This window comes from Sprattus sprattus (assembly GCF_963457725.1).
Source record: "Sprattus sprattus genome assembly, chromosome: 8".
Lineage (NCBI taxonomy): Eukaryota > Metazoa > Chordata > Actinopteri > Clupeiformes > Clupeidae > Sprattus > Sprattus sprattus.
In genome coordinates, this window is record NC_137927.1 from 16,772,963 (window position 1) to 16,790,603 (window position 17,641).

The following is a 17,641-nucleotide window of genomic DNA, read 5'->3' on the forward strand; positions in this document are numbered from 1 at the left end:
GAAGTGATGTTGCTGCATGTAGGACGAAGTTAGTATGCAAAATAAATAAATATGCTGCTTTTGGTTCTTGTTTATGTATACACATATGCTGTATGTTGCTAACTTGAACTTCTTATAATTAAAAGACAACATCCTGAGATTTGGGTAAAGTAGTAGTGATGTGTTAGGGAGCATCCTGTGTCTTTCATATGTGAATTGTTTTGGATGGCATAAACATGGTAAACTGTCCACATGTTATCAGAGTTAACATGTTATCAGAGTTAATGTAGTAAGAGTTGAATTTCCTAACTATACTAGTTAGTGCTTTATTTGATTATCGCACGCTATTTCTGGTGTGGAATAAATACATAAAGGCCAAAAATGATGTGTGGTATATTTTATAATTCAGTGCATAATACGCTGCTGCAGATTTCATGTAGCCTATGTATTGCATCCATACAGGAGGGGTGCATTTGGTTAAACCTTGTGGAAAGTTCAGAGTAACTCTAAAGCAGTTCCTCCTGAGCCCCTCAGACAGATTGTATTTCTTTATAATGAGATTTAGATTAAATTAAATTCACACAGGATGATTTTTTGTAAATCTATAAAACACAAAATGAACACATCGGTGACATCTAATTGGTAATGTTTCTAAATGAAGATCTACAATAGAGCACTTAAGTTTTTTTTTTTTTTTAAAGGACAAAACAAAATGTTATGATGGACTGTCCCTGTCATAAAATAAATAAACCACAATTCAAGTCTCAGTTTAATGGGGTAAATATTGCAAAAGCATTAAAATAACTATTATGTTGTACAATAGGTTATATGGAGATGGTTTAGTGTCCTTCCAATGGTATTGATATAGACATCGTGCTAACAAACCAGTTGAACAAGCAGCTCACTGAGGCCCTTGTTTTCATACAGCATACTTGAAGTGCAGCCATTTGGTGAAATTTGAGTCTTATGATTAATGTACTTGATGCTTATTAATTAATGTAAAAGATGAGCTTGCCTTGACCTGCATCTCCCCCTTGTGAATAATATGAGGCTTCAGCTAAAAATGATCGTTGGAAGTTTTGAAATTAGAATTTTTTTTATTTAGTAAAATTGCTTACATGTTTGTTCTTTAACAGATCCTACACCACGGGGAACAAAAGAGTAGGTGATAACCATGCCTTGATGTTTCAAGGACTGTTGCAGTATATGACTGTCAGATACCAGCCTCAGTGTTTTTCTTTAAAAAACCAAACAAAAAAAAACTAATCTCTATATAACAAGTAGCACAGATGGATTTGATGACCAATGACAAAAAAATGGGGTTCCCTTCCCTCTTTTAATCAAAACAAAAGCATGTTGAGTCCTCTTTATCAAAAAGATAAATACAATGCCCGACCAATCCTGTACTTACAAACAGGACGGGGGTACCAAAAAACAAACATCCTCTCAACTTTAGTCAAGACGGTGTGAGCCCATGCTAGAAGCACTAGTTCATTTCTTTTCCTTTTTCTCATCTTTCTTGGCTGAGGCATCTCCCTTCTCTTTCTCCTTTTCCTTCTCCTTCTCCTTATCTTTGTCCTTGTCTTCTTTCTTCTCTTTCTTGGCATCATCTTTCTCTTGACCCTCCTTCTTCTCAGCGTCACGGTTTGCAATTTTGTTGTTGATTAGATTGTGGAGGGCCACGACGGAACGGATTAGGGAGGCCAAGTAGACAACCAGCATCTGGTCGTTTGTCTTGAGGTAGAAGGCCTTAATGAACTCCTGCAAGTTGACATCCGGCAGCAGATTGAACACATCCTGCAGCTGGTAGATGATCTGGTGGTTGATGGGCAGTTTGCCTGTTGCCACCTTCTCAAGGTAACTCTTGATCTCCAGCAGTTTGGAGTTCAGGCCCTTCAGGCCATGTACCTGGTTGGTGATGCGCTGAGACAATGTTCCAACTGTTGTGTCCTTGATATCTCTGTTAAAAATAAAAGAAGTTTAAGTTGGAGAAATCAGAACTATTCAGCTATGGCATTTCAATAGCCATCATCTCCAGCAGCACAGGACTGGACACCTGTCAAATGACCCTACCTGAGTAAATGCTCCACACCGACTTCTTCAGCCTCTTCAGCTCCAATTTCACTCGTCACATGCTCAAATGTCTTTGAAGTGGGAGTTCCATCCTATCACACAGAGCACAGCAAAACATGTCAGGCCCTATTTATCCAATCATCATCTTTTTGGAGTTAAAATCACTGAGCTATTAGTTCAAAACAAAGCAATCTATCTAAAGTTACACACATTTAGGTCAGGTTATCAAATCTGGAAATAAATAATAATACTTACTATATTACAGTATCGATTAACATACTTAATTATACTATTATCTCTCTATATATACATAGTATTATAAACAAGAATAATGAGGATGATCTTACATCATGCACTTCTTCCACAGAGATGTAGGCCTCAGTGGGCAGCCCCAAGTCTTTGGGCTTCACATCAATGATGACCAACACCTTTAAATCACAAACACAAATCACAGTATTTTAGCAGTCCATCTAGAATTCTACATTCTCTAGGCATTTAACACCTTACAACATGTTTATAATTACTTACAGAGTTGGCGCAGTACTGCTTCATGAGTTCATTGATGGCAATGTCATTCTTGTGTAGTTTTGGACCAGTGTGATACCACCCAACTATTCTTTCTCTGGCTAAAGAGCAATTGAACATAAAAAGGAGATGAAGAGCCCAATTACATATGATACTTTCCACCTACAGGGATGGAAACTGGTGGATTCAGCTTGTAAGACTAATATCCCGCACGCACACACAAAAACTTACCGTTTACTTTCTTGAACATTCCATACATATTTTCCAAGTAATCATGGTCCAGGAACCACACAGAATCGTCTTTGTCATCCTCATCAAAAGGCACTGTACATCAAAAAGCATTGTGCATTAGTTGGCATAACTATACCAGCGTTGTCAGATAAGTTGTTTCAAAACAAGAGAAGCCTGTTATAACCTGCAAAACTGTTGGAAACATCAAGAATTTTCTTGTGCCACGATCCAAGAAGAACACCCACAACACGTTTCTGACTTCCAACCTTTCCGATTCTGGCGTTTAGGATGAGAACAGGTGTTAGACAGACAATACATGTTTATGCTTCACTCTTGATGGCATTTAAGGTATTTCTCCACATTCCCACTAGCAATACAGTAAACTGTGATTTTAAACTAACACGATTTGATACAACTGTCATAAGGCATTTGTATGTATTTGTATTTATTTCTGGATAATTCATTGCATTTGTTTACATTTGTCAAGCCTTGTAAAATGTAAATAATTGCACAAAAACTGATTTTTTTTTTTTTTTAAAGTATCAGGGAGGAATGAGGTAGTTTTTCTCCCCCATTTGTTTTACTATCTAGGCCTCTTCAGGCAAGATGACATTTTTTACATTTATATAATCCGGACAAAACACAAGCAATTGCAGCAAGAAACTGAAAAAGTGGAAAAACTGCAAATGTTGCCAGATGTTAAATGGATTTAATGTTAACTGTTAACCATGGACTTACTACGCAGCTAACGTTAGGTAGATAGCTAAATGACTGAGTCATTTTGCTAACTTGGAGCTAAAGTTATACAGTCACACGAACTAGCCAACGGTCTGATATTTATGGCTTTAACCAGACTATTTGTGCTAAACAGAATTACCCCACATCAATATATTAATGAAACACTGAGGGTAAGGATTATATCAGGATGAAGAAAATCTTCTGTGGATAGAAAATTGTGCATCTTCTGGCCAAATAAATTACTTAGCTAACGTTATGCTAGCGAGACAAATGCTGTCTAAATCACGACACAGAACCCGGTTGGCCTTTCCTGCTTTCGCTACTTACCTTATATTGTTACAATCGAATTATTTTGACGGCTACATATTTAATAGCGTGGTTAAGAAGAAAGTATTATGCGTTAAATCACAGGCACAAATAACGTACTTTTCAGCTACAGCACCCTAAATGACAGATACTGTCTTACTTGCCTAATGTTAGCCAATTGTATCAAAGCCTGACGTTAGCTGTCGATAGCTCTTCAAGTTTAGCTGACGTTATAGCTACAACTATGTAAGTGCCAGGCAGACAAACTAGACTTCAGTACTTGTATCCTATAAACTCTGTCATTTCCAGCATACATGTCATGGGGGAAAATAAGTTCAATAGCACTTTCACAAAATTATGTTCGGTTATCTACTTTGCTGAATAGCATGGTTACTATTTACGTTAGCCGATGAGCCAGCATTGCTGGGCCCCTGAAGTTAAACCGCGAAAGATCTACTTTCACAAATAAATCCTAGATCAAATTATGAAAACATATTATTTACCTGTTGAAATGGTCAACCACACTTAGCAACACGAGGGGATGTACAACAACCCTTTCAACAGCAAGCTCCGGCATTTTGGTCAATGAAGTATTGACAATAACCTAGCTAGCTATCATTCAATGGAAATTTCACTTGAGCAGCGTGTAGCCAGTGACGATAATGAACATTTCAATATGGCCGCTATTCAAAATGTTTTCAAAATAAAAGTAGAAACTTTTAAGAGAAATCCTCATTTAACAAATTGTACGTGCCACCAAAGGTACAATACACATACTGGTTGGGAAATCTTAACCAAAAATAGAAAAAAGCTTGAGAAAAAAGAAGAAGATTGAAATGCCTTTTTTTAAAGCAAAGAACCTACTAGTGTTGTTCAAATAAAACAAAAGTAATTTCTTCCTTAAATAAAATAGATATTAACCCCTGAATCACCTTTGTAGGTACCAGTGTAAGTGGATGGAATTACACAGCAAACATACAGCAACACTTCCTTCTTTTGGTCCATAGTTCTGCTGTCCAGTAAACTAGACATTGGATTATGCTCACTTTCAACTTAGTAAGTATGTATGTGAAACGCAATCACTACAGCCTAACAACCTATTGTCCCTAAATATCTTCCTAATGTTGCCATTTTTCTATTTTAATCTATGTTTGTCATAGTTATTATTGCCATTGGTCTAAGAATTTGGTACCATGTGTGGCTCAGGTGCTTGCACTGCCGCTTCACAGCAAGAAGGTCCTGGGTTCAATTCCCGCAGATGCCGCTGTTGGTACTGGGGGCAGGTTCTCCCCAGGCAAAAATACAGCAGCTGTGTAATTCCATCCACTCTTGGGGCTTTCTGTGTGGACTTTGCGTGTTCTCCCCGTGTTCGCAAGGGGTTTCCTCCACTAAGAATCCCAACAGAAAAACATGCAGAAGAACAGAACACTCTCCTGTCCGTCCCTGATCAAGACGGACAGATCACTTGACTTGGTCTCCGGGTGCCATAAAGGCTGCCCACTGCTCCTGGCTGTCCTGGAGGAAAGACAGTCCAGGAAATGCAGAGGAAAACTTCACTGCGACTGCGGCATGCGTGTGTGTCGCCACCCTAATGCATATGTGTGTCGTTTGTGTAAAATAAACTGACTTTACACATTTTCTACAACAGAAAGAACATTTTCTAAAATAGTACATGTCAAGCTGCTTCACAAATAGTTTTTACATGCTCTGTAGCATCTGGTGCATTTTATATGCAGTACATTTCAATGCTACCTCAGTTGTTTTTCCCTTATATAATTGAGTAGCTTGTGAAAAGCCATGCAGATGTCTTTGTGTCCACTTGTAGAAGATGCGTTTTATTATTAATATTGTCTTCTGTTTTGTCCTGTCCAACTAACATCCCACTTGTGATCTGTACTTTGATGAGTGGGCTAAATAGGCCTTTTTTCTGTATCTTTCAGCATTACTTGTTTGTCTTTTTACATGTGAATAACATTATACAGATACTGCCACCTTCCCTGTCTTGCATAGTATAAAGTACAAAAAATACAATGTACTGTTTGTTCACCAGCTGTCATGGGTGTGTTTAAATATTGTATGTAAATGTATGGAATATATATTTATATTTGTAATAGGGAACACAATAATGGCACTCTGTTACTCTTTGCAGTTGGTTGTGTAAAGATGTCAACAGGTCCTTGAATCCATTCTAACCTGCTCCATCACCATCTGGTATACTGCCTTTACTGCCAAAGACCAGAGAAAGGATCCTGTCTATCATTTGTTTTACTGAGAAGGTGATTGGCTGCAATTTGCCAACACTCCAGGACCTGCACGACTCCAAGGCCCTGAAGTGAGCAGGGAAGATTATGGCTGACCCTTCCCAGCCTACTCAGGTCTGTTTGAAAACCTCCCCTCTGGTAAGTGTTGTGTGTTTTTCTGTATGTGCTACAAAATAACTCACAACTCTGTCCTACCTATTCATATTAAACACAGTCTATAGGCTCATTTATTTCAGGAATGTGTAGGATATTCTATGACTCACAATCAGTTAATAAAACAATTGGCCCTTAGTGTGAAATGCCACTATCTGGATGTGGTGATGTATTATTAATTTAATGGAGAAATTAATGATAATAAACAACGAAAAACGTTTTAATAAGGTACCATCTCACTGTACGGTTATTTGCCAAATCAGTCTGTTATTGTATTTATCCACCCTAGTTATCAGCACATCAGGCATATGCCGGTCAGAACGTTGAATCATTTGACAATCCGGACTTTTATTCTGTCGCTTTTTGCCTATCTTATTGTTGCTAGCTCCACGATACTCAACTTCTTCACCAACTTGTTAAGTAGAGGGCCGCAAATAAACAGATGGTGTATTACCGCCACCATCTGGACTGGAGAGTAAATCAAATGAGAAATCTGTAAGTAACTTTGTAGTTTTTAGAATTAACATTTCAACACTTCCTGGAAAAATTATTATGGATAAATTAATGTTTTTATTTAGCAAAATCGGCGAAAATAAGATGTGAGCAAAAAACCACCAATGGAAAACCGAGGCAACCATCTGATGAGTAAAACATTTTTGTCAGTTTGTTTTTGGGAACTCATGCATGCCTCATGTCATGACTCATGATTATTTTGCACCCCCTTTGAGGCTATGGGACCTGGTGTGTCTGCAGCTAATGCAGCCGGATCTAATGTCAGCTGTAACGTGATTGTTGTCTTAGAAGAGATGTCTATGATTCCTACAGTCTAAGACGATTTGGTGAGGTCACTCATGCCAAAAGCTAATTTCTCAAACCATCTTTAATTCTATGGGTGCTTACCACCACCAACTCTTTTGGAGTGTGTTGCAAACACTGCTGAACTGGATGACCTAGAACACTCATCTGCATCAATCTCAGGATAACCTTCATACTGCATCAAACTAAGTTTGTCTCTAGAGAATCCTGAGAATCCTACAGTTGTAGTATCCTACTGAGACTGCATCACACATATTCGGAAGAGAAAAGAAGTCGTCCATTGTTCAACACATCTATCGCATACATATAGCCCATCTAAGCAGCATTTTTTGTGAATGATGGTGAAATTATACATATTGTGAAGACCTGATCAAAATACCTTGTGTATGAAAGGTTATGGTAAATCTAAACACAGAAACTGCATAGGTTTCACAGCGCCTCAGGGAAACTTGTATAGAACAGTCCTTGTTTCATTGTGGTCATTATGATTTATGTCCACATACAGAAGCCAAAATATTTAGGCAAGTTTTTAAAAAAAATTGTAACGTGAGGATAATCAAAATATACATATATACAGTATATATGTTATTGAAACACTAATGCAGAAGTAAAGAAAACTTTGTTAAGACAAATGCCTAGAACTTTTGTACTGTACTGTAAACCATCTTTGATGTCCTTAAACACAAGGATGCCCAATTCCCTTTCCCGTTATCTATTCTGAAAAGTCCATGATGAGGTCAGGTTGGCTACCTTGCCTGTCAGCAACAGACAGAAAAGAGAGATTGTTAAAGCCCATCATGTGCACTTACATATTTCTGTCACTCAAGGGTGTATTGTCAATTATCAAAACCTACTTTATTAAGTCCATCCATGGATTCGTTATAACCAGTGGTGTAGTGGTCCCTGGAGAAGTGGGTATACTAATTTTTGTAAGCAGCTCATACAGCACAGGATAAACGCCCTGCTTTGAGAAGTGGGTATACGCAATGCTGACCAAAAAATAAGTGGGTATACTCTGTATACCTGTGTATACCCGGGACTACACCACTGGTTATAACCCTGTAAATTAAGTTTAGAAAGGAGGTAGTAACAGGAACTTCCATAGCACTGCCACCATCCTCCCTTCTTCTTCTTCTTTGTCAAAATCCACAGTGCACCAGAGAGACAGCCCAGAGTCCTTATGCATTAACGTAACCAGCCTTCACCCTGTTGGATTATTTATTTTGGTTAGTTTATTTATTTTCGAAATTGTTAATTATGAGTCTCATCCCAGTAAATGTATGCTCACATTTTTGTCATAAAATATTTTGTTTATAAATGCCTTCTTTTTTTTTTTTTTTCGTCGCGTGTCAGTGACGTTGCACAAAATACACTGCACCGCCACCAACTGGACATGGAGTGTGTTACAAGGGGGTTACTGTTCAAATAGTTTCAACATTATATTATATTAGGTTTCCGCCGTCTGTCGAAATAACTTATTTTTGCAACTTCCAACTACTGCTTCGCGTCCAGACGTCACATCTGCTTTCATATGTCCCGCCTGTGTGAATGAACCATGGGGAGGAACGCAACACGCACAGTCACTCCGGTATGGGGATCTATTTGACAAGTAAAATTCTTCATGAATGAATTCTTATTGGGCGAAGAGTGTTTGGTGTTCGAGGAGCCGACCTGCAGGGAAGATGGCTAGCTGGCCACACACATATATTAAGTATGAATGTTGTTATCCATACATAGCAGTGAGAAAATGTTGTTGTGCTCAGTATGAGAGCATTATTCTTTGAGCCGTTTGTTTCGAACTTGAACAAAAGCATAGCAATGAGCTGCAGGATAGTTAGCCTTATCACACACAGCTAGCTAGTAAGTTAGCCACCACTTTGATATTAGTAGCATAGCGTGTAAGATAGGATAAGGGGACCTTTCTACATAGCTAGCTAGCTAGCTAGCTAGGTGAGTTATCTATATTGGCAAAACTGACAAGTTGGCTTCTCTTCACCTAACGACAACTGAAACGTTACTGTTTTTTCGTAGGTTAATTTAGGGTACAGTTTATTTAGAATTAGTTAAATGATATCCAGAGGTATGGTGCGTTACTCTTTATATTGGTAACCTGTGACAGAAGTGGGAGTAGGAGAGAAGCTAATATTTGTTAGCTAGTTAGCCAGCTAACTTGGCTAGCATTTGACTGATAAGAGCTGGCTACCTAGCTAGCGGTTCATTGTTCGATGCTAACTATTTATGTCGCGAATGCTGGCTAGTTTGTCCCAGATTAGTCTCGACGTAGGTTGAGGTGACCGGCTAAACACGACAACGTATGAGATGAATATTAATTACGTGTAATAATAGAACACAGCACAACACAGTATTTTGCCTAACGATTTGAGATGGCATAGTCAGCCGAATTTTGGTCTACTCTCTAGCTCCCGTCAACAAAGATAAGCTAGTTCGTTAGCTACCAACCTTTTTTTCGATAGATAGCTTGTTTAATTGTTTGCTTTTGTTATTAACTGCCAGTACAATCGTGCCCCATTTAGTGGAGACCTATTTAACTTATAGTGCAACTAATCAGTTTCAGCGTTTTGAAATATAACGCCAATGAGACAGGTATGTATTTAGATAATCGTATTCTTCGAAAACGTTCTGTCATTATTTGTCTTAGGTAGCCAGCTACCTATCCTAACTAGGTAACGTTAGGTAGTGACTTGTCATTCACAGGTAGCCTTCACTGGTCTTGCTAAAGTTACCCTTGCTGAGGTGCTGGAGGTCCAGAGCCCAGTTGGATCAAAGCATTCTATGAGAGAGGGATTATTTAATTGTGTCGTTATGAGTGACTTGTTGTGTACTCTCAGAGTTGGGGCATGTGCCAAACCTGTATTTCCATACGTTTTGATATATCCTTTACACATTACATTCACAGCTTCTAGTCAACAGTGCTGTGGATGCCATGTCCAAATAGCTGATGCGTTACCAGATATGGACACAAGACAAAGGGAACCAGTCACACATCGGAGGCACTGACAGAAGGTGAAAATTGGAGTAATTACTTTGAAGCATGCAGATCATATTTTAAAATGCATATTGATTTAATCTGATCAGTCATCACCCTATGGACTGGCTGCCCCATCATTGCATACTTAGTTACACCTGCCTACCATGACCCTCTTTCCTTTCTTATGCCCAAAATTACTTCCAGAGGATAGGTGTGAATGAATCTCCTGGTGCGAGATGTAACAGGATGCTGAACCATCACTGCAGAAGGAATCCTGAACTTCAAGAGCTGCAAATCCAGGCTGCAGTGGCAGCAGGGGATGTCTACACCGTCCGCAAGATGCTGGAACAGGGTTATTCACCCAAAATTCGGGATGCCAATGGCTGGACCCTGCTTCACTTCTCGGCAGCGAAAGGGAAGGAGAGATGTGTTCGGGTGTTCCTGGAGCACGGAGGTGGGGAGCAGGCATAATTTTGTATATATGACTTAACAGTAGTCAGGAAGCGGTATCCAAAGTAGTCCAGTTTGAATGTTGATCTCTCAATATGTTTCATTTGTTCTTAGTTATGTTACTTTTCATTTGTATTACACGCCACAGATGTATGATCTGTTTTGAACAGGGATAGTGGGCTTTGAAAGAAATATTGTTTTATGACTGATTGCATTTCACAGCTTACCTATCAGCACCCAACAGAAAATGTTGCAAAATGTGCACGTGTACATATGCGGGTAACGGTAAGAGACCATAATGTCCGAGTCCAGTTGAGAGTACTTATTCGGTGTTGCCACCCAGACCCTTCCCCAGAGGTCGCTAATAAGCAGTCCAACGAAATTCTGGTCTGACCAGCTCTTCTCTGTTGAGAATTTCCAGGCTATAATCAGCAAAGAAATTATGTGGTATAGCTTTTTCCAATTTTGAGCAGATAGTTAAAATATAGTAGAAATGCTTAAAAAAGAAAGTGGATTCAAGTCATTTTTGGGCTGTCACTGTAGACTATGTGGGACATAGCCTTACTACATTAAGGACCCCCCCCCCCCTTCCCTTTTTTGAGCTAAACGTTCCTGAAATACAATTTCTGTGATGGTAACAGTAAGTTATAGGATACTATTTATTAGGCTATAATTAGTAAGGTAGTCGCATTGCAAAATTTAGGTTGAAGAACATCAAAAGCAGGTCAAGCCCATCTCTAGAATGGAGCTGAAAAGTCATTAGGCTACCGTATTAGCAATCTATTGAATTATAACTCACTAGCTTTTACAGATTTAATTTGGTACATGTACACATTTCCGATGAAGGTCTGAATAACTGCCTACAAACTTCCCTCAGTTGTGAACGGTCTGTATGAACTGCCCTGTTTTTTCCTTTGTGCTATAGCTCAATATAGTTTCCTTAGCACAGACGCTGATAGTAAGTTGGTGCTGAAGCTTATCATCAGTGTCACTTGATGTCAAATTGATTATTTGTAGGGATAGCGTCTTGAAGCTAGATGGCAGTGTGAAACCGCTCTGGCACACATTGGTCTCTACATCAGCTGAGTCTTGTTCAGGAATGTGTTTTCATTGCATTTAGTGCAGTTTGCTTTCTTCAGCTAATTTAAATGGTGATTTAGATTTACCTGGTTAGATTTGTACTCATAACTGTTAAATGATAATCCATAGTGATGATAATATTGATAACATTGTAACTTGTGTTTTGCTGTAGGTATGTCATTTTGTACCATTGACAGGATTTACTAGTTAGGAAGTTGAGGAAGTGTAACATTATGTTAGCATCAAGATCTCATTTAGGCAAGTTGTCTGCAAGATTTTCTTTTTCCCCCAAAAGTTTCTTGCTGTCGTTTTCCCTTCCTCTCTCTCTCTCTCTCTCTCTCTCTGCTAAACAAAGCAATAATGGCTGTCTTGGGTAATTGAAATAGCAGGACTTAACCTATGGCCTCTCTTTCACACTCTGCTCTTCCTGATTGTTGAAGTGCATTACCAGCACGGCCCATGATGGCCCCTTAATCTCCCATCTGGCTGTCAGCTCATCCTGGCTGTGTGTGTGTGTGTGTGTGTGTGTGTGTGTGTGTGTGTGTGTGTGTCGCCCGGTCTCTGCAGCTGACCCTACGGTGAAGGACTTCATCGGGGGCTTCACGGCGCTGCACTACGCAGCCATGCATGGGCGTGCGCGCATCGCCCGCCTCATGCTGGAGTCGGAGCACCGTGGCGATATCATCAACGCCAAGAGCAATGACGGCTGGACGCCGCTGCACGTGGCGGCGCACTACGGGCGCGACTCGTTTGTGCGGCTGCTGCTGGAGTTCCACGCTGAGGTGGACCCGCTGAGCGACAAGGGCACCACCCCTCTGCAGCTGGCCATCATTCGGGAGCGCTCCAGCTGCGTGCGCATCCTGCTGGACCACAGCGCCAACATCGACATCCAGAACGGTTTCCTGCTGCGCTACGCTGTCATCAAGGGCAACCACTCCTACTGCCGCATGTTCCTGCAGCGTGGAGCCGACACCAACCTTGGCCGCCTGGAGGATGGCCAGACCCCGCTGCACCTGTCGGCACTGCGCGACGACGTGCTCTGTGCCCAGATGCTCTATGCCTACGGCGCCGACACCAACACACGCAACTACGAGGGCCAGACGCCCGTGGCTGTTTCGGTCAGCATGTCAGGCATCAGCCGGCCTTGCCTGGACTTTCTACAGGAAGTCACCAGTAGGTGTCACTCCCCTATCTGCTCTGTCCTGTCCTCCTACCTGTGTGTTTAGCTCTATGGGCTGGGGAGGATGTATGTATGTATGTATGACGTTCAGGTGAGGCTAGGAATCTGATGCTCTCCTGATGTGATGGAAGGGTTTTTGGCTGCTTTCCAGTTTTGCACTTGAAGTATGTCTTTCCTAAGGGTATGAAGGAATCAGTTTTTTTTCTTACACATTGGAGTTCGTATGGCCCAGAAAACTGGATCATTGCTGTGCATATGGCATAATGGCCAAATGACAGCCATCAAACAGCACTACTTTTGCGCTGTAGCAGCAGTTTAATCAGTTATCCCAGTAATGATGCATGATGAAAGGCTGGTATGATTGCAGCTTTGGTCAGACATGTGTTGTGCTGTTTGATTGTAAGTTGAGTAGAAAGTGGAGGATAATGTCATGAAGCCCAGCACTCGCTCACAGAACAATCGGCCATATGAAAAGAGCCGTGTGTTACCTGAAGCGCTAATGATTCGGTAAGCACAATACCTGTATTCCCATTATTCTCCCTGAACTTTGATATCGAGACATCAAAGCCAAAGTCCTCAGACAGACACGCACTGTGAAGTCAGCCTCATTCAGCTCCGGACAGGCCGGCCTGATCATCTTTCCCCCCAGCTTATTGATCATCCAAACTGCTTTATGGGGGTAGCTTGTCAGCCCCTGTCTGTGCGTCCATGTGATTGACACGCCAGCCTATGAGCAGACCGTTCGTGGCCATAGCTTGGAAGTCAGAGCTGCATTTGAAGTGACATAAGACAGGACCCACAGATGGCCTCAGCTATGCCTTTGTTGTGGGTTTTCCAGCTGGCTTCATTTGTGGGTACAGCCTGTGGCACGGGGAGCAGAGAGTGTACTGCCTTATTAAGCTGATAATAGTTTTTAGTTTTTTTTTAATAGTGAAGTCCGGAAAAGGGCCTTTCCCATGTTAACTTCTGAACCGTAGCAGATAAAGGGAGTTCAGTGGCCTTGAAGGCTGTTCTGAGGGCCAGGACAGAGGAGTTTTTGCTGCTGTTAGTCTCAGTGTCTGTTTTCATTAATTGGATGCATGACCTAGGATACCATTATGTTCACTGCCTGCTTTGTGCTGAAGTCGATCCAAGAACATGCCTCGGAAAGCAGACCTAAGTTGTTGATGTAGCCTAAAATATAGTTTAAACTTGTGTGGTCTCTACTGTCAAGTCTTCATAGTGATATTTGATTAAAATATTTTCCATCTCTCTCTCTGTCTCTCTCTCTCTCCCTCTCCTCTTTAGGACAACCCAGGACTTTGCAGGACTTGTGCAGAATTAAAATCCGGCAGTGCATAGGCCTTCAAAGCCTGAAGTTCCTGGACGATTTACCCATTGCTAAGGTCATGAAAGACTACCTAAAACACAAGTTCGACAATGTCTGATGGCAGCCAAAACACGTAATGACATAGCGTTTTCTTCTGCTTAAGACTATGCAAACTGTTATCCTTTCTACTTGTGAACTCTAAGAACAGGTGCACAGTTTTTATACAAAATGAGATGAATGCACATTTCTATTTAGCTATATGATTATAAAATCAGTGAAAGTCAGTGAAGGAATGGCCAAGCCTAGTTGCTGCGATGGTGTGGATATTTAACTGAAGTATCATACTTGACCACTGAAACGAATCAGTAAAAGAAGTTTGTACAGGAGCGCATTCTACAAAATTCTGTTCTCCAAGTTGGTAGGAGGCTGTTCATTTTGTGGCATTTCGTAATCACCAAAGCCTAGTGTAGTTTGTTCGAATTTCAGTCGTCTGGATCGAGTAACCATAGAACAGAGATTCTTCTGCTCCCAGTCTCAGGAGGTTAGTGGCCTGTTTTAGCAGTTGCTTTTCCTCTTATCGAACACAAGACATTTATAAGGTACCAGGAGCTTTATTTCTTACCCAGAATGGAGCTGCTAAAGAATCCTTGACTGAGGTCATCCTATAGAACTCCTTACAGCTTTGGCGTTAAATATAAACAAGACGATAATCTTCGGAAGGGGGGTGGGGGTGAGGTTGGAGTTTTTAAAGAAGGAAAAAAAGAAAGAAACATTGAAGCTCAGTGTAGAAAAGCCTCAGTTTCTGTCACATGTCATCACAGTTCATATGCTTCAACCATGGATCAGTGATTCAGGACACCCATTTGTGGGAAAGCGAGAAAGAGCTCCCACACTTTCCAAGTATGTGCATCTCTACACAGACAGTTCTGGTGCTTTGTCTTGATGTCATTTCTGAGATGGGGCTATTGCATTGTTTTAAGTGTTTCTAGTTTGGCTTCGAGTGCTCATTTGTTCTAGGCGTCAAGCGCCAAATCAGTGTTTTGTAGAAAGCAGACATCAATATCATCGTTCATTTTGAGAAAAGCAGCATCTTAGCCTAGTGAGTTCTTGACGTTGAAAGTGGCCAAATGCAATCCCAAACATGTTTAACAGAAAACTGTTGGCTATTCATGTCTATATTCACAGAATTATTAACAAAGAAAATGTAAATAATTGTGTTATATGTACAGCAAATATTTTTCTAGAATTATTTAAACAAACTCAATTTCAAAGTGTGTTTTAAGTCTCATGCTTTTTTGTCGTGTTTGGCTCATGTATAATTGCTCTTTCTTTTTAGAGATTCTTTAAAGAGTTAGAAATTGCAATTAAGACAAGTTGATATTTTCCCACACACTACAAAAAGTATAAAAGATACCTTAATATGTTTTCAGAAATTCTTGTTTGCATTGTCAAAATGAACAGTGAAACAATACCTTCTATTGGGGACATTTTATTAATATAATCTTTAATTGCATTTTCCATTCCATAAACTATTTGATTTTGTCAATTATTTTAGCTGAATCTTTGGCATCTTTTGTGGTGTTATGGTTAGTTTACTCTGCTCCCTCAGGCAAAACCCTGTCATAGGAAAAGAGAAGCAGACACCCATATTTCGACAGTGTTTGTGGACTGCGAAAGTGTACAGGAAGAGTGTGCATTTTCGGAAGAACAAAGTCTCGTTTTGATTGCCCTTACATGGCCTTGGGACTCTAAATTAAATGCAGTCATGATTTTAAAAGTCAAACCCGTCGGCCTTTTCAACCTGGTCTGCCGTCTGGTCTTCTGAGCTACTGGCTTCCCAAGTGTAGTGTGGCATGTGTGCTTCAACCTCTGTGTTCTGCTGTCCTGTCTGCCTTTTTTTTTTTTTTTTTTAAAGAAGGAAAAAATAAAACGTGCAAGTCAATGGTGACATCAGTGTGCTCTCCGCATCTTTCTCAGAGGCACGCTTGTCTCCACAAATACTTTAACCACCAGCTGCCTTTGCCATTGTTGTCGCATGAAGCGTAGGATTACAGTGAAACACAGACTTACAGAATGTCACAAGGAGGGAGTGTTAATTTGTCTTATTGCGTTTTTTATTACAGTTTTGGCAGTCCTGTGGGTCTATTTGAATACTGCAGCATTTTGTAAGATTTTGTATGAGACGTGTGTGTGTGTGTGTGTGTGTGTGTGTGTATACTGTGTAGATATGTTTGGAAGCATTTATTCTGTGTGTAAGAGGTGGCAAGGGGCATGTGTGTTGCTGTTGTAATGTTTGGCACTGCAGAGTTTGGAGGACCGAAGATGGTTAATTTGTTGTCAGGGAATCTAAGAGCTTAGTAGGAAAAGTCTATGAAATAATCCCACGTCTTCCATGCCATCAACTACTGAATGTACATAATATGCTGTTTGCCGAATTGTTAATGTAAAAAATGTGTGAATAAAAAAAACCTGGCATAATCCTTGTGTGCTAGTCATTTGTGAACACTACTGAAATCCACAGTTGTTACTTCAAACAGAAATATGGTTAGATATAGATACATTTATTTTTAGAATGCCACCAATTCAGTTAATATTCTTCCATTACCCTGTTGATCCAAATTGGGAAAAGTGGAGATCAGATTCCCAAGTGCTTCCTATTGTGAAGCCTAACAGACAGACTTCAGCGGTGTTGGCGTATGTGTGCCAGTGCGCTGCAGTGATAAGAGTGTTCTATGAATGGGTTCAGTGTTTGTTTCCTCTGCCTTGCACTCTCGCTTCCTGTCCTCTGTATCGTCATGCAATAAATCTCCGGCCCAGATAGTGATCGTGGCAAAGCCTGTTTCAGGTGCAACCCCCTCCACCCCCCGCCCCAACGCTGCTGAATCCCTGCCAGACTCCTCGGGTTAAGAGCCATACTACACCATGTGCAGCAGGATGGTGCAGCAGTAGATCCATTATAACAGCTCTACTTTTACAGCTGGCGCTACATGAGAAAAAAAAAAAAAAAACGTATTCTTCACATGTAGGGGATGGGATACCTAAAATTACACAAGCTTGGCAGTTTGTCAATATGTTTCATGATACATGTATCCCTTTGAGCATTGGAGTGTGGGGGGGTTCTTCCTTTCTTTCCTTCTTTTTAGACTTTTCCCTCCCTCACTTTCAGGAATGTGGACCTACATAGAAAGATTTTTTTTTAGTTTTTTTTGCCTTTGTCTCCTCAGTCTGTACACCAGGACACTGCCAAACTGTGTACCTGTGTGACCCAAGAGCACCAGTGATATATTTGTGTATTACTTTACAAAACACAGGGAGCTATCACTGATCAAATCACAGGTAACATTACATGATAAAGACAATGGCTTTCCTCTGTAGACATGTATCCTGGCAGACAGTGGGAACAATGTACCTACTGTTGGTAGCTTACATGGGGCGGAGGAAATCCTGTGCTGTTCTCGTTTTTGAAAATGTGGAGCACTGAAGCTTTGGGTTTAAGGTGAGGAAGCTCCACACTGGTTAAGTTGTGGATCCATCATGGAAGATGGAAACCC

General features: G+C 40.6%; 2 protein-coding genes across 3 annotated transcripts; one reads left to right on the top strand and one right to left on the bottom strand.

Annotated features, from left to right (window-relative positions):
• Window positions 1–1,056: 1,056 nt before the first annotated feature.
• Window positions 1,057–4,497, bottom strand: psmd7 (proteasome 26S subunit, non-ATPase 7). Its single transcript, XM_080843118.1, has 7 exons — window positions 4,356–4,497; window positions 2,993–3,084; window positions 2,809–2,901; window positions 2,581–2,678; window positions 2,400–2,480; window positions 2,053–2,144; window positions 1,057–1,939 (listed from the first exon to the last, which is right to left on the bottom strand). The coding sequence occupies exons 1-7, from the start codon at window positions 4,427–4,429 to the stop codon at window positions 1,471–1,473; spliced, it is 999 nt and encodes a 332-aa protein (XP_080699244.1). The 5' UTR covers window positions 4,430–4,497; the 3' UTR covers window positions 1,057–1,470.
• A 4,019-nt stretch (window positions 4,498–8,516) lies between these two features.
• asb7 (ankyrin repeat and SOCS box containing 7) lies at window positions 8,517–16,517 on the top strand. 2 transcript variants are annotated; one of them, XM_080843119.1, is made up of 5 exons: window positions 8,517–8,793; window positions 10,000–10,106; window positions 10,276–10,525; window positions 12,169–12,774; window positions 14,069–16,517. In XM_080843119.1, the coding sequence occupies exons 3-5, from the start codon at window positions 10,318–10,320 to the stop codon at window positions 14,206–14,208; spliced, it is 954 nt and encodes a 317-aa protein (XP_080699245.1). In that variant the 5' UTR covers window positions 8,517–8,793; window positions 10,000–10,106; window positions 10,276–10,317; the 3' UTR covers window positions 14,209–16,517. The 2 variants fall into 2 exon arrangements, with proteins under 2 accessions (XP_080699245.1, XP_080699246.1); XM_080843120.1 differs by having other exon boundaries at window positions 8,517–8,670.
• Window positions 16,518–17,641: the final 1,124 nt, after the last annotated feature.

Bases quoted from the DNA above. Each gene is read 5' to 3' on its own strand.
- psmd7 (XM_080843118.1), bottom strand. From the start codon at position 4,429: ATGCCGGAGCTTGCTGTTGAAAGGGTTGTTGTACATCCCCTCGTGTTG. The intron at 3,085-4,355 runs GTAAATAATATG...CCTAAACGCCAG, and splicing joins GTGGTTGACCATTTCAACAG to AATCGGAAAGGTTGGAAGTC. The intron at 2,679-2,808 runs GTAAGTTTTTGT...ATTGCTCTTTAG, and splicing joins AATGTTCAAGAAAGTAAACG to CCAGAGAAAGAATAGTTGGG.
- asb7 (XM_080843119.1), top strand. From the start codon at position 10,318: ATGCTGAACCATCACTGCAGAAGGAATCCTGAACTTCAAGAGCTGCAA. The intron at 10,526-12,168 runs GTGGGGAGCAGG...CGGTCTCTGCAG, and splicing joins GGTGTTCCTGGAGCACGGAG to CTGACCCTACGGTGAAGGAC. The intron at 12,775-14,068 runs GTAGGTGTCACT...TCTCCTCTTTAG, and splicing joins CTTTCTACAGGAAGTCACCA to GACAACCCAGGACTTTGCAG.